The following is a 21,689-nucleotide window of genomic DNA, read 5'->3' on the forward strand; positions in this document are numbered from 1 at the left end:
GAGCCAGGCTGTGTCACTGGGTAATAACAACACATAAGGTCATTGGCAGCAGCTGACTATGATCTTGCCTGGCAATTTTGGGCAGAAGTTTCACTGAACTCATCAAGTTTTTGACAGACTACAGTTTAATGACTGGAACAAACTAGCGAGCTAAGTGGCACACTTCCCTTGTCTCACCTACTAACCTGCAGATAGATCCCTTTCTTGAAGGGTACATGCCCCATGTAAGAATTAGGCTCAGGAACACAAGCTATTTGACCTATCTGAGAATGACTGAATGAAATGCAGTGGGATGTAACAGATTCTCCTGGCCTTTGGTTTTATGCATTTGTAGGGATTTGCTGGGTGAAGCTGATACAGGAAATAAACCAAATAAAAAACTGAAGTGTTACAGCACTTATGGAGTTATGAAAACATGAAATGTAATACCTGAATAGTTCGATTCCTTGGTATGGCTCTCGTCATCTAATGAAATCAACCTTAATTCGAAAGAATAAGAAAAAAATTGGGAAAATAATTCCAAGGCTCTAAAATAACAATACACTTTCCTCTTTTTGGTCAAATCATTACAGATTCATATCATCAACAAATAAACTGTAATAACAGATGGACTCTTGCATTTGGTGGTCTGTTGTTACCTTTTATTGTTTCATTGGCAGGTCTGTTGAAAATGAAAATTAGATTGAACTAGCAAATCCTATCAGCTCCCATTTTTAGTCTGACTCAACCTCTACTGAAAAGTATTGTGCATTCTGTGTTTGCACATTTGGTCTTTCATAGCTATCACGAAGGAGCTACAACTGTTCCCCAGCCCCCTCCCCCTCCTTCTCCCCAAAAATGGCAACCAACCACTCTGTGCTTCTCTTTTTAGCAGCTACTAATTAAAAATCAACAGTCAGGACAGTTTTGCCCCATGTCAGCAGATTTCTAAAATAACAGATCAGCAGCGTTGATGAAAAAAACTCTCAACAGGGACAGAAAAAAAGGTGCAGTTTATGTGCAACTCTTAAACAAAGGTGATCTCTTCAATGAAGAATACACACTTTCCAACTGCTGTTACTTTGTGGAAAGCCATTCAGGGAGTAGGGACGGAAGCAGCCACAGGGCTGATGTGGTGGTGAAAAGGACTGTGTGGGCACATTCCTCCTACCCTTCAGTGACAGGACCGAAAAAGGCACCTCCCCTGCTCTTGGGGGTAGGACTGTGGTAGAGGAAAATTAGATTCAGGCCAGATTCTAGTATAATGAATGTTTACTGTGAATGGAAAATTCGTGAGGATTTAAACAGCTCTGTCTTGTGTAATTCTTGAATCTTAGATGTTTGTTTATGGTTTTAGACAGCAAAAGGGTGACATATTTTGCCCCTCACTTTTATGCCAGACAAGGACAAAGATAATCCATAAATAAACACAGATACAACCATGAAATGGCATCTGATGCATTTCCTAGTAGGTGCCAATGCACACATCTTGCATAAATCACACATTTATTCTAGAACTTTATATTCACTCAGGAAAGACCTATTTATTAAACTCTATTACTGTCACATGAGATGACACAGATGGAAGTAAGTGCTGTGGAAACAACCACCTACCAAATGGTACTTAGTCAAGTCCTTTCTAATATCAACAGCACCAAATCTGACCAATTTATAAAGTGGTATTGGTCAGTGGTTCTGAATCTGAAGCGGAAAAATGACTGAAAACCTGAACTCCTTAAAAATCCATTATTACAAATAGCCAAGCAAAATCCACTAATCAGTCAAGCTGTTCTCTGCTTTTTGACAACAGATCCTTTGCTGGGTGCTTCATTTAAGCAGGGATAGTCAAAACAACAGGTGGCAGCAGGATTGTATCAACATTGCATCTCCTGGCAACCGAATCCTGACGGTCAGGTAGGGGAGGGATCGCATCTCTTTCTCCTCTTCTCCTCTCCCCACAGCAGCCCATTCATAAGTGTCTCTCAGCTCAGAGCTCCAGGTAACTCAAAACTTGACAGCATCAGCTCACTTAGATGTACTTTATACTAAGTACCTACTGCTTCATTGGATTGCTAACTGATGCTGTATACATTACAAAAACTAATCGCTACTCGGAGCAATCAGTAATCTATATCCTATTTCCAGGTGAAAGGAGATGCTGCTGAAAGGAAAAATACAATGCTCATATATCTCCTCCCATGTATAGTTGTTTACCATTTCTTTTAATGAAGAAAAAATGAAGAAAAAGCTGAAAAAAATAAAAAGGAGACCAGAAAAGATGAAAAACATATAAGGGTTTTAAAATCTCTTAATTTCACCATAAAGTTTATTAGTTCTGATGTACACATTACAAGAATTTACACATTACATTTCAGGAATTTTTGTATTCAGGTAACCAGTAGAATTAGACTAGCTGTGTCTATATCTCTACTTATGTTTGGTGACTTTAGCAACCAGGAAGCAGATTATAGACAAAAATACTTATTATTTTGGTATACAGGACATGTGACTTACTGACTCTGCTGATCTTCCACTGAGTTGGTGCTCTCAATCTGCTGGTCCTCCTTTTCTGCTTTTTCTGTTAGTTTATTCACAGGATCTTGCAAGCTCTAGATCATAACCATAATATAAATGTAAAGAAGAAAACCAATTAGAATCAGGGAAGCTAAAGTGTGTCATTTGAGAACAAACCTGACTCTAGATCAAGAGAAATCCAGGAAGAATGGTTTTATACTATATCAAAACAGTATCTGACTCAAGCAGAATTAAAGTGTTAGAAGATGCTCATTCAAATTGAGTCTGTGAACACACTTTATATAAGAAGATGGCATGTGGCAACTTCTAAACTCATGTTCTGTTTCTAATATTTCTAAATGATTACTTCTAGGTAAATATTTTCAATATTTCTAAGTAAATCTATCTATACCATGTGCAAACCAGGCCAGATGGCATGTTTCTTTGCTATTTTGGGGATTTGCTTATTTCTTCCTTATTTTCCTTTATTTAAGATGAGAAAAATAAATTCTTTACATCTGTTTGTTCCTCATATACTGTTTCTTTTCTTATTTATTCTCTTTTTCCCTTCCACAATTATTTACACAAACTTGGCAACTGCAGTGGTAGTGGGAAGATACTGCCTGTATCCTGAATCTGAAAACAAGGGTTAAAATCTTGGATGATAGCTGATGAAGGGCAGGAGTGGCATTATGGAACCCCACTGTCCCTTTGCAGTCTGAAAGGCTGTGCTACAAGATAACAATGTGCAGTTATTCAGCATTTTTTTAACCAAAATTTGGAGATGAGAACAAGCCAACACAAGCATTATAGACTGACTCTGAATTGATAAATATACTACTAGTTGTCACTCTTATGTATCAATTAGAAATTTTGTCTAAAAAATGAAATAAAGGAACACAGTGATTAGGTAAAGCACATGTTAGCAATGTAAATATTTCCATCTCTATCAAACAGTTTTGCTGTGAAGGTGAAAAGAATTTCCTCTTTCTAAAGTCCAACTCAGTTTCTGAAAAATTAAACCATGTTACACGTGAATAGTCTTGACCATTTGTAAATAAATTTATTAATGTTGAACTGACAGTAACAGTAGTGCATCTCACCCCAACTTATCCTCATGTCCCCCAACCCCCTCAAAAAAAAAAAAAAAAAAAAAAAAAAAGCTAATGGTAAAACAGAGAAGTCACCTTCTATACAAACTTAAAACCCACAAAAATGTAGTGGTTTTGCATCTGGAATTTGAACAAAATATGAATGTGTTTCATGAGAAAAGTAAGATGAAAAACCACAGCCTAATTGACTGAATAAATTAGGGTGTCCAGCCCATCTGTCACAACAAAAGCATTCCCAGACATGCTGCAGGTCTTGTTTCCACTGCTCTTTTAACCGGGACAGAGGAGTTCCCAGAAGGAACATTCCAGTTTCTGCTTGGTTCAGTATTTGTCTGTATAAGGAATCTACACTTCACTATTTTAGAAACTAAAGTTCTAGATTTGTCATGTGCTGCATAGGCTTTTTTTCCCCTCTCAATAAGCTAATTCTGCATAGAACTTCTGATTAATTTGTCATAAGTAGCCTCAGCACTGCAGACATGGTCAAAAGATGAAGGTCACAAAACCAGCAATAATAAAAAATAGCCTTAAAGAAATGAAGTTTATTTTGTGGTTGCCACTCTTTTATTTGACACTGCTGCTACCCAGAATCACATGTAAGTGTAGTTCTTCTCAGATGCTGAATAAGGACACCAGCCAGTTCAGCTAGATAACCTATGTATGGATGTCACCCTTTACCTGCATATGCACTGGGTGTTGATTAGACTGCACTTCTTGTGCTATCAAAATTGATGGGAATTATTCCACTGACTCCAAGAAGCCCAGGACTAGAGTTCAAGAACAAATATCAACTATACTTGCACAAAAGTGCAGGGTAGAGAAAGCAAGCAGCTCTGCATTATGGGGACTGTGCTGCTTAGGCACTTGAACCACTTGGAGATCTTCACAACAGGACACACAGCCCACTGACTCAGGAGGTGATGGTCAAACAGTTGAGGTGCTCTGCCTGCCACCAAGTACAGCACCTCAGAGCTTGCTCCAAAAGGGTTGTAAAGGTTTTAGACAAAAACTAGAATTACTCTGACCACTGCCTAACTATACGAGTTAAAGAAAATTATTAGAAGTAAATCCTGCATATTCACAAAAAAAACCCCAAACAAACAAAAACAAAAAACCCAGGGAAATAATCATCCTTCTTAAGGATCTGTATTTTAAGAAGCTTCCTTTGTTGCTGTTTCAGGAAATCCGTATTTAAGGGACTGTGATCAAACCACGGAAACAGCATATAGAAATGGAGTTCACAAGTACCTTGGGAAGGAAACAGCATGATAATAATGGCAGTTACTATTTCCTGTATCAGAAAAATAAACATAGCTCTGAAATACAGCTTTGCTTTCAATGGCAATTATTATAAAAATTGTTGATAATCAGAAGCTGTATTTTGATGGAATAAATCCACGTAACAACTTTATTTGGACTCAAAATTTGATACCAAATAATGAAATTATTTTCCTCTACTCTGCATTCTGAGGTTCACTCCAAACTGAGGCATCTTTCAAAAAGGTTTTAAAAAGGTAGAGAATGAGTATGAAATGAAACTGAATGTTAAAAAGGCCACAGTCAACCATTTCCTAAACAGAAACACACAGTAATGTGATCACTACTGTCAGCAGGCATAGAAATAAAACCATTATATTCTCTTAATTGTTTTAGGTTACATTAGAAGGAAGGAAAGAAGCCTCACCATCTAGAAAGTGCAGTGATTAAACAGAGTTATGACAACACAGACTGAGTTCAGACTGAAGAGAGTGCATTTCATCTGGACATAGCCCTGACTTGGCTGCTCAGAGCACACAGAAGTGTAACTTCACAGCACTCTTCTGGCTGCTCATGTGGGCTAGAATGTTGTGAGCTAGACCACATTTGTGGCTTGAAGTAGGATCCTTGCATATTTAGAAACCTATCTTCCTAGCTTCTTCAATCTCTTTTACTACAAAAGTCAGAGTAAGACCTTACACACTAGCAGAGCAAGTTCACAATCATTCAATCTGCTGGTGTGTCCATCTCTAACACCAGAAGTCACCCAGTGATATTTCACCTGCTCCCAGGACTCAGACTAAGTATCCAAGCTGACAAGAGATTCCTCCACTGTAGAGTTAACTCTGGTTCCAGCTCAGGCTCCATTTCTGACTGCTACTCACTCACTAAATTCCTTTATCTGCATCTGGGCTGCTTTCAAGTCAAGCCAAGATCATCTGGATTGCACCTAAAATCTGCCCTCTGCAGTTAACTCAGCAGTGTTGACATTGTACTCAGCTCACCCACAGCTCCTCCCAAGTGCCTTGGACACCTATTGCACCTCTTGATAGAGAAAGAATCAAAGCAACACAGCTAAGAGCAGTTTCAGGAGCAGGCATGCATTCCAAGATGTAACAACATTTACGAAAAAGTGCAACAGCACTGAGGAGACAAAAACTTGAACATATTTCATCTGGGGGGAGAACTGAAGAGGAAGAGGAAAAGCAGGTTGTCTCAGAATTTCCTTCCATCAAGAAAAATACATCACCTCCCCAGAACCTGTAGAGATGCAAAATCATAGGCAATCTTGTCTACAAGTAAAGAAACAAGAGAGGATACCAGACTACAGCAGAGGTCAGCAGAAGGCAACAGTGTTGTAGCACCTGTTTGGACAGAGTACTCCAAGGGAGTACTCCATGTAAGGAGCTCAGGCAGCAGTATTTCACTTCACACAGAAATAAATAGAGATTTCTGCCTTTTGACTCTCTTACCAGTGCAGCTACTATTTCTAAGTTAATACAAACTCTTCCAAAAGTTTGGTACTCTAGCATTTAAATTTAAAGAATGCAACTAAATATTATTTAAGTAACTAGGGCAAATAAACAGTAACAGAAATTAGAAAAAGGTATTATTCATGAAAAGTAGCCCCTGAAATAAACTTGAATTAATTTGCTATATGTTAATTTCAAGACAATGAAACCTTAACAGCTTTACTAAAACAGCAGCCCATCATCTGTAACAGTAAAGTGATGGATATAGTACCAGATACTTTTACATCACTACACATAGAGCTGTTAGCACACTAATAATCATCTTTCATCAAGCACAAAACTCAAGAGTTACAAAATACAGCTGCAATAGCACAATTATACTGCTCTCTGCACATACCCTGAAGCAAAGAAAACAAATGGCTGCTTTTCATTAAGGGAGTTTGGCAAACATCTCTAAAGACAATGTTTTCTTTCCAGAAACTATCCCGAGAGGCATTTCAGAGTCTCTTTCCAGACGTAAACCTGGTACACAAATACATATTTATACTACAAAATACAAAGAGCAGTTTTCTAGTACACAGCACCTCTTAATTTTTCAGTAAAACAATCTAAGTCAAATATTAACTTGCATTAGTTTCTTGTTTTAAAGTAGAACACTAATCCTACATTCACATATCATCAGTTTAATGCAGTTTAATTTGTATGAACAAGATTTTGTCTTTTATGGGATCATAAAAGACAAAAATTATTTGCAAGCATCAAATTCAAAATTTCCATTTAAGAAAGACCCCTTTTGTGGTATCAGGCAGGGGAAAATTGTCTAAAAGAAGTAACTTCCAAATAAATGTAGAGATGGGCACATGGAAATAGTTTGTGTATATTTTAATCCAGTATATATTCAGATTATATATTTTAATACATAAAGTCAACAACAGACAAGGCATCTCCATTGGGTACATCTTTAGACCAAAAGCTTCTCCATCAGAAACTACACTACCTTAGCTATAGCTATACCTCAGCTATAGCTATCTACCATACTTCATTAAAAAATAATACCTCATAATCTCAATGTAAAATTAGTTTGCAGCTCCTTTTTAATATATAGTTACTCTGGCATGAACATATGATATGACTGGTAGGGATCAGTTCCCTAACCATAATCACCTATTGTTATTCCACACCCAGGTGTAGCAGAGGTGAGATGGGACTCACCACACCCTCCAGAAGTGACAAGCAGAGGTCACTTACCCTGGTAAAGCAACTGAAGTAGGAGCAGACATTTATTCTCTTAGGCAACACAATCTCACCTGACGCAATCACCAGATTTTGATTTTATCACCTTAGCAATCATTTAATGCAAACAATCAGAAACTAATTGCTGGGGACAAGAGATCATGGAGAAGACTTTGGTTTGGAAAATAATCCCACACTCCAGAGACTGAAAGAAAAAAAACCCTGATACTAAAAGCCAGTAACACAGTCTTACTCCCAAGCAGCTGTTTTCTGAAAGCACAGAATTACATAAAATCCTAGAGTTTTAAACTATCTCCTGATTAGCATCATTTATCAGCATACATATCAGTGGAAAAACAGGAAATCACCTTTTTCAGTGCAGGAGGTGAGCAATATAATTGGTTAAGATTTTCATAACAAAGGCTGCATCCTAAACACACTACAATACTCCCAACCATTTTTACAATTAGGTTTCGCTTCAAGGGTTGCTTGCTACCTGTGTGGGTTCAATACAGATGGTATTTCTTTATCATAGATTCCCAATCTAATTTCAAATTTAAATAATGGTGAAATGTTTCACAGGAGGAAGTTCAAAAGGTACAAAGCATCCCCAAATGTCCCTCCTCTTCCATCACATGGGTACACCAAAGCAGGTGCATTTTCTTTCCAAGTTTCTCTCCAAGGTGTCTAAATGTTATTGTACATCTTGAAACATCCTATTTGTTGTTCAAATAATCAAACTTTTAGATACAAAAGAGCATGAAGCATAAATACCCAGCAACAATACAGGCTACCTACAAAATTAGACTGAAATTGTTTTGGATCAAAGCAAAGATAAAAACATCTTCAGAAACCTTTTAACATCCAGAAGGCAAGAGAAGAGCCTACCAGCATGGCTGGTTAGAAGGACATTAAACAAAAAACCTGTATTTAAATGAAAAGATAAAACAGGGATAAAAGTATCACAAAATATACGGAAAGAATATCAACATATGTTTTCTACACCCTTGTATGATCTCTAACTGGTTATCACTGGGCAAACATATATATCTATATATTCCTTACCTTTAACATAGTGAATTCATATGGCTGATAACCTTTGAAACTTTCATGGATGGCTGCCATTGTGTGTGATGTTTTTTCCCAAAAATGAAGCAGTGTTGTCTGTAAGACAGGGTAAAATTTCAATGCCAATGTTAACACAAATCTGTTTTCAGTGCAAATTTCACATCTTCCCTCCAACACTAGCTACATATTCCTATGGTTGAATATTGCCATGGTAACCTCTTAAAAAGCCACATTAACAGGAAAACATTCTTTCAGAGGTCAACATTTTCCTCAGATACCTGATATGTTGTTAACACATGAGAAAGGAGGTTGCATCTGCTGGCTCCCAGAAGATCCACTTTTTGACAGACATCAGTCTTCAGTTTGTCAAAGTTGAGTTTTGCATGTCGCACTTGTGCTTGAACCTTCACACAAAAGGACAATTGTTTATGTAGCAATTTTTTTCTCTATTTTTAAGGAAAGAGAAAACTAATACCACCTCTAGGGAAATCAGAAAACAGAACAGGCTCAATTACAGTTTTATTTTCATCAATCCCACTGAAATTAAGGTAAACTGGCTGATAAATGGTACTCTTACTATCTTCTCTGTTATTGCTTTTTGTAATGTATCCAGGGAAGAATTTTTGTTTCCTAACCCCTGTTTTGTAAGATGGATATTAGTATAAAACATACACTGAGAAGAATTGGAAAAGATACTCATATTGGTATCTCTTTCAAGAAAGACAAATTCACAGCCCGAGCAACAAATTTGGAGCTAAAAGTTTACAACATAAAATACAGGTGCACAGTCAGACACATTTCCATGTATCTATAGCAAGAGACAAATGACAAAGTTTAAAGTCTGTCTGCAATGATACAGCAGTGATACTGCAATGATACATCAACATCTTTGGATCGCTCTGAAAATTTCACTCATTAAGGTTCTCCTTCTAAAATGGGAGTGCCTTTTCTGTTTACTGCTATCAGAAAAATATCAAGGCCCCTTTTCCTAGGGACTAACAATTTCAGTTTCAAGGGGTTTTATTTTTTCAAATTATTTTTCTATTACCTATTAAGTACATGTACCCGTACATTAAGTACATATACAACATCCTGTTTCACAAACTGCACATGCTTGACAGCAACAATGACATGATTTGATATCAGGGTAGAAAGTTGATGTACGCATTTAGTATCCAGGATTTTCCATTTTTGTGACAGCTTTGCACACTACCAAAATATTGTATTAATGAAAGGTATTTGTTTAAATTCAGTAAACAAGTTTTGTTATAATTTTCTTCCAATGGAATGGGAAACAATCAAATGACAAAATATAATGAATTTCCTATAACTCTTTCACAATTAAAACAAAATATTTACCCAAAACCCAAAATGTTTCACAATGAAAAGAAACTACTGAAGTAAATAATACATTTCTTTCCTTTTCTGGCCTAACTTGGAGAATAAACTCATTTTGTCCAGAATACCCAAACTCAGTCCAAGACTTGTCAAACTTGTATGTTCCTGATCTTCAGAAGCAAATCTGGAACTTTGCAGCAAGAACAAATACAGACATCTCATAATGCCATCTGAAATGTTATGTTTACTGTAATCCTACTCTTATTTTCCCAATCTCAGAGTATTCAAGACCTCCAACCAGGCAGAAAACCAGCCAAAGATCTGTATCACAAATTCATCAGGCAACCTACTCATACAAATTGTGGGTCTCCTGGATTTCTGGACATGTGGCAACTTTGTTTCACTGATCAGATCAGTTCTGCTTAAGCAATACTGCACATCAGCCTCATCTGTTCACAAGAAGAAACAACCACAATTCAAAATCTGTCATAAATGCAGAATCTTACAGGTGAGATTTAGAAAAAGATAATGCCAAATGAAAAAAGGCAAACACTTTTTCTTTTCTTAGTAAAGAGCAGTGCTACTCTACTTTTACAAAATAGCTCTGTGGTTACTGTGTTCATCCAAAAGAGGAAGTCTTCCAGGGTAACTCCACCAAACCATCAGTGAACAAATCCTGAGTTCTAGTAATAACAAAGACAACTGAAACATCTGACTGGATCCAGTGCTCTAAGCATGAGTAAAACACCCCTCTGATAACTTGCTGGCTATCTTTGCATGTTGGAGAGTGCAAAAAACCAGAGGCATCTCCAGAAGATGGAACACTTTTTAGGTAGTTAGGAGATGTTTTAGTGAGGTAGAGACAAGATTTGATTTTCCTCAGGAAGGAAGAAATGGCTCCAATGGCTCCCATTTCTCAGGCAAGCATGACAAATACTAAGCTATGATATAGAAAGCAAGGAGCAGCTACAGCCAAGATATCTACTATAAGGTCTGGAATGTCATGAAAAGCCCCACCCAGTCAGAGTTACTGGCATGAGGTGAGGCTGCTTCTTAGTTTGGGATCCCCAAGGATTGCTACACTTCTAGCTTGTGCCTGATGGAAGCCCAAGCAAGGCACCATGCTATGCATGCCAGGAGTGCCATCCCAGGCACATCTGTCTAGTCCAAACAGCACCTGGTTAAAGAGCTTATGGACCTCCAAAACTGAGCAGCAATGGAGGAAGATAGGAGCAGTGTCAGGAGAAGTGCAGAAGCTTTATCCAGTGCTGGATAAAGACATTTGTCCTGTGTTAGGTCCTCAAATCCTTTATTTGCTTTAGCTGCAAGTGCCTGAGAGCACAGTTACAACTTCAGTGTGAAAAGGAGAGCTGTGAAGAAAGTCATGTGCCTGTGCAAAAAGGAACTTCTAACTGAAATCCAAATATGGGATTACGCGCATCTTTTGCCACAAAGAATTGCTGCAATGGTAGGGAATTAAGTAAGAGATGTTGTTGGGCTTTGAAAAAACTAATCTCAGTTACAGCCATGAAAATCCAGAGAAATTCAACTGATGTAAATGGAAATGTGTCATATATATAACTCTATTTTACAGTGGTGCAGCTGAGAACAGAATCCCTTTCCTACTCAGTATATCATAGCACTGGTGAAAGCACAGTAAGAACAGCTGTGCCTTTGTAGACTGAAAGTTCAAGTAAGCAAAGAATGTGAATTCTGGGGACTGTAAATACTCTGTCACTGATGGTGAGCCACAATTTTTAAAAAAGGAAGTACTACTAAATGGAATTATGAATTCCTACTCCAACTCCTTAAGAAAGGAGAAAAAAAAAATCCATAAAACAAAAGCACTTGAATAGTTTGAGTTGCAGTCTTCCTGCATCCTTTCTTCAGGGACATTTTGCAAAGAACAAGTTTGGCATTTATCTTAACTGAACATGGAATTAGTGTCTCTTTTAAAAACTAAAGCACTCATAAAGGGAAAGAGGTGATCCACAATACAATGTGGAATACAAACCCTTATGTTTATCACACTCATACAGATGATTCAAGATACTTAATGCTGCCTTACCAAATGCTACACATTTCTCTTGCCAACTAGGAAAGATGTGATATTATGAAAACTATTAAATTAAGCATGTTTTTAGGTTTTTTGATATATTGAAAGTTTATTTAGCAGAAGTATTCTCCCTTTTTCAGCAGCTGTGCAGGACAACTAAGAAAGAACATCACACACTACATCAGCATGACCTTCTCCTTTTTATCTGTGCCAATAAATGCATTTTCAATTGAAATTATTATTATTATTAGACATCTTTTAAGATTACTTGTTGGCTTCAGGAATTAGGTATTAAACCTTAGTGCTTACAAAGCATAATCTACTTAATACTACACAAGTTATCAGAATGAACCTTTGGTTCTCTACTCAGGGGAAAGCTGATATAATACATACTAATCTTCTCTTTTCTCTGCAAGTACTCTCTAAGACATGAGAAACAGAACCTCATTGTGGTCTCAGTACTGCAAGTTTTTATTCATATATTTAAATTTATTAATGCTGAACATACAATATTTCTTGAAAATCCTTGTCTAAAAACTGTCAGGATTTTACTGACCCTAGGAGAACCGCCTTGATCCAAACACAACCTGAGCATTTTACGATGAATGAGATTCTAAGCATCTGAAACTACAGGTGCTAGATGTGAGATTATATCATACAAGAAAATCTTACAGTACTCTTGGCATAAAAAAGATTATTGCTCTTTTTCTAAGCAGCAACCTGGCACAATCTGCCTTTAATTTCCCAATGCAAACACTTAAGTACAATATTCATAAAGAGCACACAAGAAAACATAAATTTGGAAAGCAGTATCTTATTCAATCAACAGCTTGACAAACTATAAGATGTCAGACAAACCTGAAATAATTTCAAAGGACTGAAATGCTACAATCCTAAATCCTGGGGGCCCAAAGTCAGATTCTAGAATGCTTGACTGTAAGGGCAAATATTTGCTAACACAGTTTCCTAAACAGTATCCCAAAATGGATGAGGTTGGAAGGCACCACAGTAGATCCTCTGGTTCAACCTCTCTGCTCAAGCAGGGCCATCCCAGAGCACAGAGCACAGGACTGCATCCAGACAGTTCTTGAGTATCTCCAGGGACAGAGCCTCCACAGCCTCTTTGGGCAACTTGCTCCAGTGCAAGGCCATGCTCACAGTGAAGAATTTCTTCCTCATGTTCAGGTGGAATTTCCTGTGCATCAGTTTCTGCCCAGTCCCTTTTGTCCTGTTGCTTGCACCACTGAGAAGAACCTGGTCCATCCTTTTGGCACCCTCCCTTCAGACACTTAGAGACATTGACCAGGTCCTTTCTCAGTCACCTCTTCCAGCATCTGAACAAGTCCAGCTCCCTCAGCCTTTCCTCATAAGAGATGCTCCAGTCCCTAAATCATCTTTGTCACTCTGCACTGGACCCAGTTCAGGAGCTTCCTGTCTCTTTTTCACTGAGGAGCCCAGAACTGGACACAGCACTCCAGGTGTGGCCGCAGTAGGGCAGAGTAAAGGGGCAGGATCATCTCTCTCAAGCTGTTAATGCTTTTCCTAGTGAACACCAGGATACCATTGGCCTTCTTGGTCACAAGGGCATTGCTGGCTCATGGACAGCTTGTTATCCACCAGTACCCCCAGGTGCTTCTCCACAGAGCTGCTTTCCAGCAAGTATCCTGAAAACCTTTATTCAAACAGAACAATTCTAATCTTCAAGCATAATAACATTAAAAAAAAAAAATCTTCAGACCCAGCTAAAAATCTCTATTCAATATGTTCAATTACTAAAATACAGATTGGCCATGTACTTTCAAGGAGTCTTTATGTTGTCTACAGTACATCTGTGTTACTATTTTCTTTCAGTCTCCTATAAAATGCAAAATGTATTTTCAGTAGTAGCCTAATTTCAGGGACAATTCAGCTAGTGAAGCATCATCTCCAAAATTATGTTGGATAAATGTACTAACTCACTTTATGTACAGTATATTTTTGTCTCAGCATTTCCAGCATAGAAGGAGAAACAGATGCTTTTAGTCTAATTTGTCACCCAGCCTCTCACTTACTCGATCTGAAAAGCATGCACAGTGTGTGTAGAGGCTGGAAGGAGGGGATAAGTAAATTGAGGGGGAAAAACGCCTGGAATATAGCAAAACTTCCTGTTTGGGGCTCTGGGTAAACCCTGTCAGCAGATGGAATCAGTGCAAATCTTTGCATTAAGTAAGTATAGCACCTTCTGGCATACCTGATCATTGTAAAGATTACATGATAATGAAATCTAACTGCAGTTTGAAGACCAAGTATTTACCATATAGCACAACCTACAGCGTTTCTGCATATGGCACAGAAAACATAAGGAACTATGTTCTCAGCTCTCACAAACTGTAGTAATTTCATAGTTTGAGTGGTGTTTTGATGAGGAGCACCCATTACACTTTCACATGAGTATAACTAACTACTTACTGGTTTATTTTTCCCCTTCTTTTTAATTCAAGATTGATGATGTGCAGTCAGAGAGCAGAAAAGGCAATGTTTTATACAAAATAATGCCTGTAACTCTTCCACAGGCAAGATACAGACTTCCAACACCTTGCACAGTATGAAGCCTGATTTCCATGTGCTTTGGTATATTCTACATTTTGCAGACTACACTTTGATTCAACTCTTCCCTTGGGTTGGAAGAGTATTTATTGCATTCATTAACCTCTGCTCCATCATTTTTTTAGAATAACACATAAAAACACTGGTTAAAGAAGAGTGGGCATACTTCTGTCATCTGCTTCAACCCTGGTTGTTAAAAATCTTCATTTATGGTCTGATGAGAAACACTGGTAGAAATTAATTTGAGGAGATGAAATTTTTAAAGTGAGCCATATCTAGCTAAAAGGGAAAACTACTTGGACAGTATAAACAGATCCAAATGATATCCTCAAGTCTGAAGCTGAGCAGATGAACATCACATTTGTTCATGAAACAAAACTATTCTTGACATTTGAATTAAGATAATTTTAGTGTAGACCAAGTTCCAGTAATACATTTCTTAAATTTGCCATTTTGGACTTAATGATGATTGTCTGTGCTTTTGCAAAAGCCCTATGCATCTCACTCTATTAGGCTTGATTAAGAAAATTTGCAGTCATGTTGCAACTCATATAAAGGACGTAATTACCACTGCATGTCTGCCTGTCTCACTCTGGAAACCAACCAAACACCTTCTATGGAAGGGGTCCCTGCCCATGACAGAGGAGTTGGAACTAGATGATATTTAAGGTCCCTCCCAACCAAACCACTCTATGACTCTACAAAAAGTACTGTCTGCCTTTCTGCCACAAAAGAACAAGTGGCATGTCAGCTTCGAAAAAGCACTTATGTTTGTGTTTTGAGGAACCTTAAATATATTGGCAAATTCACGTGGAGAGAGAGCCAGTAAGTGAAAGCTGGATTAAAGATGTATTAGGTCAGCTGCATTGCAAGTGAAAGATTCTGGAAAGGAAGATGATACAACTTTCTGATGTCCTGAAGGGGGTAGAAATCTCCCATTATATACAGACTTGAACAATGCAAGTCTATCCCAATAAAAGACAATACAAAATCTTTTAAGCCACCAAAGACCATTTTTCTAATGGCTGAAACATTCATTGTGAGAAACAATTAAAATATTGCACTAAAACACAGTGATAGCCAATATAATCCAATGAAATCAATGCCAACTGAAATAACTGCAAATACCTACTAGACTATTACCTGCCATAATTACTCAGAGCTTTTAGATTTAATTCCAGTCCTGGAATCAGTGTAAGCAATAGAAGAAGAGTGCTGAAGTAGACAAAAGAAAATGAAGACAAAAAAAGAAAAAAGGCAGAAGCAATGCTATATTGCTGCATAACAGAATATAGACAAATGCATCTTAACATGAATTAGTATAACAGTAGCAGCATTTCCCTGTATTTACTGGCACCAGATCATGTTTCTCTGCCAGAAATCTCAACATGAAACATCCACTGTCTACAAACAGAATGACCATAAAGTCAGTATAAGTTGATTAAAAGGTTTTTTTCATTTAATGCTGACATTTTTGATTCTAGTCAGAACCATCAAATCTCCATGACTTAAACCTGTACTCTACTCTCCTTATGATACAATGAAGAAGCTTAGAGGAAAAAAAAATAGTCAGAAAGTCACATTATAACCAAAATGTTATTCCCTCAAACCCAGCAGCTTTCATGCAAACTCTGTCATTCAGAACTGCTACAATTTACTTAATTTACTTTTTTTGTTGTATGTTAAAAACATTTTATTAGAAAAATTTTGTATCTGTGGATGGCAAAATTTTAAACTCAAAGAAGCACTAAAAAGTGTAATATTTTCTCCAATTTTGTGATTTTCAAATGTCCTATTAGGACACGGTCTAAGGCAATTCTTGAGGAGAGCCAATATAACCCATCAAAATTGTCATCGCTATTTGGCTCAGGTTTTACCAGAATTTGTCCCTGTGCACACACCTATCCCTTTGGTCACTCATACCTAAGCCAGCTTTGGGAAGCTCCACAGATGTTCCAGATAAGCCTTGCTGGAGAGTTGCTATGTATTTCATCAGAGAGGTTAAAGGCAGTACAAACCAGCAGATGAACATCACAAAATATTACTCTTGCACTTGCCCTCAGGCACGCCTTCCACCCACAAAAGTATGCTAGGCGTGTCTAGCTCAGGCCTTGATACCCACCTTATTACCTTGTGCCTGTGTTAGTGGATGGAGATCTAGCAAACACAAACAACTGACACTAGAATTCACTTCATATTACCCTGTTTCTCTCTACTGGACTATAAAGGGAACTCTCATTGATCAATTTAGGTGTAGACATCTACAGAGCACATGTCTGAAGTTATGTTTGATAAATCCCAACCCAAATAACATCCAGAAAATTATTTTCTTTGTTGCTAATAATAACCATAAGTATTTGAATGTGTGCCTTATTTACCCTTTTAATTCATCCAGTATAAGCTTCCAAGCCATGATTCTTGAAAAAGAACCCTGATGAAAAGACTGAGGAGCTTCAGCAGCTTCCGTATCATGGTCTAACCAATTTTCATCTTGTCTTTGTTAAATGAGACAGATTGACTTAGAAACACCTCATCTTAAGTAGCTTCCCCTAGTCTCTGTATCACATCTTATACTTTTGATACTCTATTCTCCAGGTTCTCAAACCAGAGATGTGGACTGTGATCTGTGCTTGCTCAAACTGCACCAAGAGACACCATTGGCTTACAGCTAAGCTACATCTTTACATGAGATCTTCAAAAAAACCTCTTGCTAAAAGCTTTCAACTGTAGTTGTAGAGCTGCAATTAGCAGTTTGCTGCTGGGAGAAAATAATTAAATACACAAAAGAGATGAAATTGTGATTAAACACACAAAAGAACTCTTTAATCTAGCACTTCAAACATACACTCTTTTGTTGTTTGCATCTCCAGTCGCTGAAGATGAGGCCATTGTACTCAGGATACAAATATATCACAGATGAAGTACAACTACCACTCTTTGTTCTCTTCTTTAACCATAGAGCCTCATGCTTTTATTTTCTCCTGCCTATGTAACTTCGCCCTAATTTTTAGCTCTGTTATTATCCTCTCATTACTTTGGGTCAGAGGTATGTGTTTTTCTTCCAGTTTGAAATTCATATCTATAGTCAGGGTCAAGGAGAATGCCATGTTAAGGAGCAATGTGCTTAATGAGCTTTGATGCAATTGCTAATTTAACAGCAATAGAAAAACCTAAGGTAGGAAAATATATTGTTAGGTACACTGAATTAACGTCTATTACTTTTAAATCCCAACAAAGGATTTTTTCTAAAAGATTTAAAAACATCTACTGAAGCACCAGACCATGGATATACACCAGGATCTCTGCGGATTTTTTTTTTCCAGGAGTATATGAAATTTGGTCTTTGTGTCACATTTATGCCACATTTCCCTCTTCAGTTTTTCAGTATTTGGCCTGTAAAAATTTTACTGCCTTCAGCCTGTTGGCTCACACACCATGCAACTACAGCCTGGCAGTAATGAGTAAACCATGGCCAGAACTGCTTACTTCACAACCACTGAAAGCAGATGTGAGCAATTCTCTGAACCCTGTGAGGATATAAGGTTATGGCTGGCTTGAATATTCTTCCTTTTTTCCTCTCCAAAAAACAAAGGTCGGTTGTACCATCTTCTGATATATTCAATGATGGCTTATCACCATAATTGAATAGCTCTCCCTCTCTCCTTTAAGCAAACACATAGACATTTATCTTACTCCTCTCTTTTTTTCCTACTGCTTCACTTCCTTCCCAGCCTTGTGTTTATTCCTGCTGTTTTATAATGTACCTTTTTCAAGTCTCTTGTGTCTCTTTAAGGATGGGGAAAAATGAGAACCTCCTCACACTTTATGCATGTGATTCCATAAATATTACACAAGGACACGACTTTTCACTCTGCATTTTTCTTCAACTGAAAACCAAGTTGGATCTGTAAACACAGATCAGTTTAGGCTTAGCAATGGGGAAAAAAAGGCAAGCAACGATAAATTTTTTACCAAATATGTAAATTAGTTATGTAAAAAGAACAACAGATGAGGGTTTGTCAGGCCAGAAAAAAAAAAAAAAAACAGTAAGGAGGAGTATGATGGAAGGCCATGATACCACAGATACAAAACTTGTAAAGATGAGACTTCAGCCAACACAGGAACCAGAGAGCATTATACTGAACAAGCCATCTGAACACAAAATGAGGTGAGGTGATCTTTACACAACATCTGTGTCTGCAGGGCAGGTCTTTGAGCACAGCCATGCACTGGGGATAGCCAGAATTTATCTTGGTTCAAAAGGCAACTGGTGAGTTCTACAGGAAAACAAACCCTATGTCCTGTGATGTCTCCACTGGCCACAGTACTAGAAGAAACCACCACTGTGCATTTGCTCTATGCATCTCCCTGGCTGCTACCATTGGGCACCAGTGAAGAAAGATGGTGCACAGCCAGTAGATTTTTGTCTGAAGATTAAAGTAACCCTGAGGCACATTCGCAGGTTAAGGAGAGTTTGAGAGTTTGCTCTGCTGGATTCAGACCAGCACAGCATCCTCTTATGCCAGAAGAACTCACTGTTCTGTGATCTAAGGTAGCACAGATACTTCAAATTAGCTTTTCCAACATAACACCTGTGTAACTGCAGATTTTCTACTACAGAAATTCAAAATCATGAGTTACAGAATTTTTTAACTGTTAGAGGCGCCAGAGCATATTCAAGCACTGCCTATGCCCAACATGTTTAGGTAACAGAAATCCCATGGAAATGCTTCACATATTGTAACTGTATGACAGAATGTAAGCTTTACATTCACACAGATTCACCAGGAGAAGGGGTGGGGGCAATTTGAGGTGCTCCAACATTTTTACAATTACAACCACAGTATGGAGAGAAGATCAGATCTTTCAAAAAATTTTGTACTCCCTTGAAAAAAATCTACATATACATTAAGACTTGAGGTTTGAATTTTGGAAATTAATTGCCAAAACCTACAGGATTTACCTGGACAGGCCGAGCTTATCTTTCAACATGCACCACAAATCTCCTCTCTTCTTTCCAGATGGTTGTCTGCCAAGTGAAATGGTTACTCATGGTATTTAGGTGGGGGCTGGAATACTAAACAGTGCTATTGTCTACATGAAACCTGTGGGAAATGAATATCTAACTAATTTTTTGCTCTATTTTTTAGAGGGTAGTTTGCTAAAAATAAATATTGTTGAAACAGCCCTGCTTTTGGATTTAGGCTTGGATTATCGCTACTGCTACCTCTAGGATAGTTAGTAGGAAGAGAACTAGAAAGGTTAGGAGTGAAACTACTGGTATTGTGGAGAATAGGGCTGTTGTGGCTGTAGGGATGAGCTGGATGAGAAGGTGGCTGCTGTGAGGTTAGGGGTACACCCAGTGCTAATGGGCGGACGAGTAGGCTCCTTGTCTCGATTAGAAAAAGGGCTGGGATTAGTGGGGTGGGAGTGCCTTCTGGCAGGAGGTGGCCTAGTGAAGTGGATTTCAACACAACAGGCCTATCAACTACATGTTCTCTAAATTTATATGAAAAAAGTTGATCTGCTATTCAACCAACAAAATATTCTAATTTTAGATGTCTTAAGAGAACAGTGTTTTTTTCCTTGCCTGTTTTAACCCTTTTTGATGCAAATCTGGCATACATTCTTCCCTACTCTCACTATTGCAATAGTGCAAAGACATGGATCCAAACACCTCTTAGAAGCAGCAAAGTTTCATTATATCCAAATTAAATTTCTCTGAGACATGAAAACTATTTGTGGCAAGCAATACAGCGCTCTGTACTAAATAACAACATCCTGAACAGCTGCCCTAAAGCAACAGACATATACTTCCTCCTCCATTATTAAAAAGTAATTTAGTCCCTTCATAGGAAAAAAACAAAACCGAAACACCACAGGTTGAACAGTACAGCTCAACAGCAACAGAAAACCTCTGAAGTTTTTTTCTAAGGAATTACCAGGAATTAAGCTGGCATTTTCCTGCTCCTTCCTGATTTTTGCCCCTCTAGCATGGCCAAGATGCAGACACAGTGTGTCATTTGGGGAGAGCAATGCAGCAATGCCTCTACAGAATCCTTCCACTTATCCAGCAGCTGGACACAGCCCTGATCAAAATTGCATCCACAGTCCAGCAAGTTCATCCAGCAAAAAAACAGAGTCTATAGCTTAAAGACTCACAACAGCTTTCACAAACAGAACACACAGTGCAGACCCAGAATATGAATCCAACTGCTTAAAATAAAACAATTACAACAAAATATACAAAGTAATATTCACAGAAAATACATCAGCTTAAAAAAAAATTCTATCAAATGCAGCATGCAGCTGACTCTCAAATACATGATGTGGACTGCTTCTGGAATTCCAAGCACTATTTACTGTAAAATGAAGGAAAGTCTGTTAAGAAGATGAAAGCAACAACAGTCTTCAGTTTTTCAGAACCACACTCAGAATCATTATAAAAATTATGGTCACATCACAGCATAAAAATTCAGGCAAAGAAAAAATCCATTCCCAAGTCGCCCCATTTTAAAACATTCAAGAGCTTTTGAGCTCACACCCCAAGAAATAGAGATATGCAACTTTTCTGCAAGTTAGCTAAGCTGTTTTAACAAAAATTTTGAATTAAACAGATGCTAAGTGTGTTTACACAAGACTTATTTAAAATTAGGAGTGGTTGACTTGAATTTAAGTTTGGGAAAATTCATCTTTAAGCTAAATAGATAGATGCTATGTTCAAAACACAGTGCATGATTACACAGAGTTCTGCACCAGGTCAGCTTCATCTAGGCATCACCCTTCAGAAAAGCAGCATCTCTGCACAGCCATACATTTTCCCCAGAAAACAGGTGACACATACCCCTGCCTTTGCCCTTAGAAAAATCTTCCCCTACTCTTCAAATACATAGCCCCATACTCCTTACATGTTGCCAAGCAACTTCTCTATCTCCTGCCTGTGCAGAAATAGATCAACTCCAAATGAATGTGTCCACACTTCATGCAGGACAGAACCTGGCCTAAAAGCAGCTTTGATCCAAAAAGCTGTAGGCTGTGTTCCCAAGGAAGGTTCATGGGGAAATAAAGGGATAC

General features: G+C 37.9%; 1 protein-coding gene across 6 annotated transcripts in view; it reads right to left on the reverse strand.

The window, feature by feature from the left end:
• ICA1 (islet cell autoantigen 1) overlaps positions 1-21,689 on the reverse strand; it is a 66,863-nt gene that overhangs the window by 14,814 nt on the left and 30,360 nt on the right. For all 6 annotated transcript variants that reach the window (XM_071429073.1, XM_071429072.1, XM_071429071.1 and 3 more), the window contains 4 exons: positions 8,914-9,039; positions 8,633-8,731; positions 2,494-2,588; positions 430-479 (listed from right to left, as the gene is read on the reverse strand). In XM_071429073.1, the coding sequence (XP_071285174.1) occupies positions 430-479; positions 2,494-2,588; positions 8,633-8,731; positions 8,914-9,039 (370 nt within the window). The remainder of the gene's footprint in view (positions 1-429; positions 480-2,493; positions 2,589-8,632; positions 8,732-8,913; positions 9,040-21,689) is intronic.

The sequence above is a fragment of the Agelaius tricolor genome, unplaced genomic scaffold (assembly GCF_023055355.1).
Source record: "Agelaius tricolor isolate 1412-34295 unplaced genomic scaffold, bAgeTri1.0.p SCAF_6, whole genome shotgun sequence".
NCBI lineage: Eukaryota > Metazoa > Chordata > Aves > Passeriformes > Icteridae > Agelaius > Agelaius tricolor.